Genomic DNA, 3,584 nt, shown 5'->3' with positions numbered 1-3,584 from the left:
TAAGGCGGAGAGGCTCCTTGCTGCATTGGAGGAAATTTTCGAAGGAGATCGAGATGTCGTGCCTTACATCCCAAAAAAGGTAGCCAAAATAAGACTAAGAGGTCTGGATGACTCAACAGAGAAAGAAATTTCCTCTACACTGGAGAAAATTACTGGTTGCAAGGCTGAACTTTTTCAAGTCGCGCCGCTGAAAGCCTCTGAAGATGGCATGCAAACAGCATGAATAAAATGTCCGGTGGAGTCGGCAAATAAGTTGACTGCTGCTGGATATACTCAAATAAAATGGACTCGTGCCAAAGTAGAACTGATGGAAGCTAGACAGCTTCAATGCTATAGATGTTTACAGGTAGGGCACACCCAGCAGTGATGTATAAACCCGGACCGTAGGTCTGTGTGTTATCGCTGCGGAAGAGCTAGGCTTCGAGCTGCGGACTGCAGCCTTCCTGCCCTGCCTGTGCGGCTAAGAAGGCTCCTTCGCAGCATAGGATTGGGGATAGGAACTGCTCTTCTCGGACGGCAGTCACAAGAGCAGTTTCATTATTAGGGAAGATCACTCAAAGTGGCTCTTCTTCTTAAACGCAAGTATATATTTATTTTTATTGTCTGGAAGGACTGAAACAGTACATATAACTGGACGGACGGACATACGTACACAATGGACGAAAAAGGAAGAAGTGGATGACATATTTTATGTCTCTCCCAAAATTTTTCTTGACAGGCATGCCCATGCAATCAGGCGTGTCCCCGGGTTGCGGATAGGGTAAGGACTGCTGGTCTAACAGTGGTTACCTATGAAGAATTATTATCAATATTGATAATAATAAACAGGCACGAACAAGGGCAAAATAACTTTTTGCAACAAGCATCGTTAATGATGATTGTAAAGATAAATATGTAACCATACAATTAACATAACTCAAAGTATTGACAAATAACGGTTTTACTCCGTTATTTGAGGCAATGAGCGACCTATCGGAGGGTAACGCGTTTCTCTTTTAACGGGGGTAACTGTAAAATAAAGTAAAGGGTCGGATTATATCTGACAAACCAAGCTGTAATTATATTATACTATATACCGGGGAAGGAAAGCCACTTACGCTCTTGTCCGGCATGATGCCCGAACTCGTTGATAACATTAATAAACTTTATGGACAATAAAATTAAAAACCAAAAATGTACATACCAAAAATTCACAGAATTTTAATAAGAAAGATAATATATCCTACCCTCTATTGGCAAGAAATGGAAATATTAAAAGAAGGGCTTATAATAAAAGAAATATAAGAAGAGAGATCTGTATTTTACAGGCCAATCTCAACCATTGTAGACAGGCTCAAGATCTGTTGATACACAATGTGGCAGAAAGGTTCCCTGTCATTGCACTTATCACGGAACTTTATAAAGTACCCCTAGATAATCCCAATTGGGTTAGTGATCAATTAAATGTGACTATCACTTGGAAGGGATGTTCCCCTTCCTATGCTCTGTGGAAATCAAGAAGAGGATTTGTTGGCGTTACTTGGGGTAAATACATAATCCTATGTATATATCTCTGACCAGCTTTAACAATGGAGAATTACGAAGACAGACTGGATTAGCTGTCCACGGCAATGAGATCCGCACAATCGGAATACATTGTGTTGGCAGGAGACTTTAAGGGGGTCCCAGACCTTCTTGTTTTACCACGCAATCGTAAATAAGACTATTCTTCTAAACGGCTGAACGGAATGGAAAATTCTTTTCCAGGATTTAAGTACGCACGCTTATGAATCCCGGAAAAATCAGTTTGATATAAAATATGCGAAAAAATTATTTTTTATGTGCTCACCTACAAAACATTTATTTACTGCATAGGTTATATCGCTTAGACGCACAAACTAAAACCTTTCCGGGATTCTTGAAACATCAAGAAAAAGAATGGCATACTTGAAATTACGATTCAAAGGCTAACAAAAAAGAATAGTCTTATTTACGATTTAGCAAAATGTGCACGGGTTAGCATGTGCCATATTGATTTTCGTGGTAAAAATGTCAAGAATTATGTACAAAAATTAGTTGCGACGTCTTTGAGTAGATAGCATTGTCAATTAGTAAAGGACAAATACCTCGCAAATAACAAAGATAGAATACGTTCTTAGCACATCTCCGAACCCACTATTCTGATTTTTGTCACTGTCATATCGACGTCGTGTAAGTTCGTCGACGGCTTCTGGACCCCTTTAAAACAAAAAACGTTATTTGAAGCTTTCCAGTCACTGATTACCGAAGTCGTTACCTTGAAAACTGGACTGATCAGAAGGGATTAATTCTTCTCAATAAAAGAAAAGAAAATACCTGCATTGCCTGGAGAGGGGAATCAATAGTGGATCTTACTTGGGCCTCTTCTTCGGCTTGCAGAAACATCGAGGATTGGAGAGTAGAAAATACTGAAACGTTGTCTGATTACAAATACATTTATATGAATTTAACTCCTGGTTTAAATAATAATAGTACAACCAGAGGCCATACTAACGTAAACGGGAATAGAAAATGGTCAATAACTAAACTGGATAAAGAACTTATGATCTCATTAGATGGAGCCACTTGGCCGGATTTAACGTTCAATTACGATGATCCTATTGCTGGCGTAGCATGGCTCAAAAGAACTCTTGAGAATGCATGTGAGGCTTCTATGCAAAAGGCTAAGAAAGGAAAGCCTAACAGAGCTGCATATTGGTGGAATAAAGAAATAGCTGAATTACGACAAAAAGCTATTTTTTTTTAAAGAGGCTTCTCTAGAGCCCGCTCTAGAAAAAAAGACTAAAGTATTATTGATAAAAGGTATGACACATAAAAAAATGCGAGGATGGTTCGTAAAAAAGCAATTTCTAAATCAAAAGCCAAGAACTGGGAAGAACTTTTAAGTACAATCGAAGAAGATCCCTGGTGGAGACCATATAAATTAATCTTGGGGAAACTTCGTCCCTGATCTCCCCCGATCACTGAAACATTGTGCCCTTTGTTCCTACAAAGGGTCATAAATGTTCTGTTTCCGATGGATAATGATCCTGCTATTGAACAAATAACAGGAAACCCAGAATGGATAAATTAATAGAACATTGAGAAGGAAGAATTAGCTCACTACACTAAAAAACTAGGGGCGAATAAAGTACCTGGATCGGATGGTATCTCTGGTAAAGTAATAAGACTCTACTGAGGAATTTTTAAGTGCAAATATGCGGAATTTTAAATGATTGTCTCAAAAAGGGATATTTTTCTGCAGAATAGAAACAAGCTAAGCTAGTCTTGCTTCCCAAACCTGGAAAAGCGCCTGAATTGCCCTCTTCTTATCGCCTCTTGTGTTTATTAGACAAATTAGGGAAACTACTAAAAAGGGTAATTGCGGCCAATTAGAATCATCCACAAATGGTGTGGGTGACCTGCATTCCAATTAGTATGGTTTTAGAACTGGAAAATCTACAATTGATGCAATTGCTAGTGTAAAAAAAATAGCTGATAAAGCCATTAAGGATGGAGGAATAGTTTTGGCTGTATCAATTGATATCTCTAATACCTTCAATTTTCTCCCTTAAAAGATTATAACC

The 3,584-nt window shown here is 38.5% G+C and overlaps 1 protein-coding gene across 1 annotated transcript; it reads left to right on the top strand.

Moving 5' to 3' along the window:
* Window positions 1-307: 307 nt before the first annotated feature.
* Window positions 308-2,764, top strand: LOC139106673 (uncharacterized). Its single transcript, XM_070663612.1, has 3 exons — window positions 308-346; window positions 1,308-1,524; window positions 2,253-2,764. Exons 1-3 carry the CDS (start codon window positions 308-310, stop codon window positions 2,762-2,764), a joined length of 768 nt encoding a protein of 255 aa, XP_070519713.1.
* The last annotated feature ends 820 nt before the right edge of the window (window positions 2,765-3,584 follow it).

The sequence above is a fragment of the Cardiocondyla obscurior genome, linkage group LG11, assembly GCF_019399895.1.
Source record: "Cardiocondyla obscurior isolate alpha-2009 linkage group LG11, Cobs3.1, whole genome shotgun sequence".
NCBI lineage: Eukaryota > Metazoa > Arthropoda > Insecta > Hymenoptera > Formicidae > Cardiocondyla > Cardiocondyla obscurior.
Note: the sequence above shows the minus strand (reverse complement) of the source record. Positions and strands in the feature narration are given on the sequence as shown.

Coding starts and splice junctions, on each gene's coding strand:
- LOC139106673 (XM_070663612.1), top strand. CDS start 308: ATGGAAGCTAGACAGCTTCAATGCTATAGATGTTTACAG. Junction 347..1,307: donor AATGCTATAGATGTTTACAG/GTAGGGCACACC, acceptor TGTATTTTACAG/GCCAATCTCAACCATTGTAG. Junction 1,525..2,252: donor ATTTGTTGGCGTTACTTGGG/GTAAATACATAA, acceptor GAAGCTTTCCAG/TCACTGATTACCGAAGTCGT.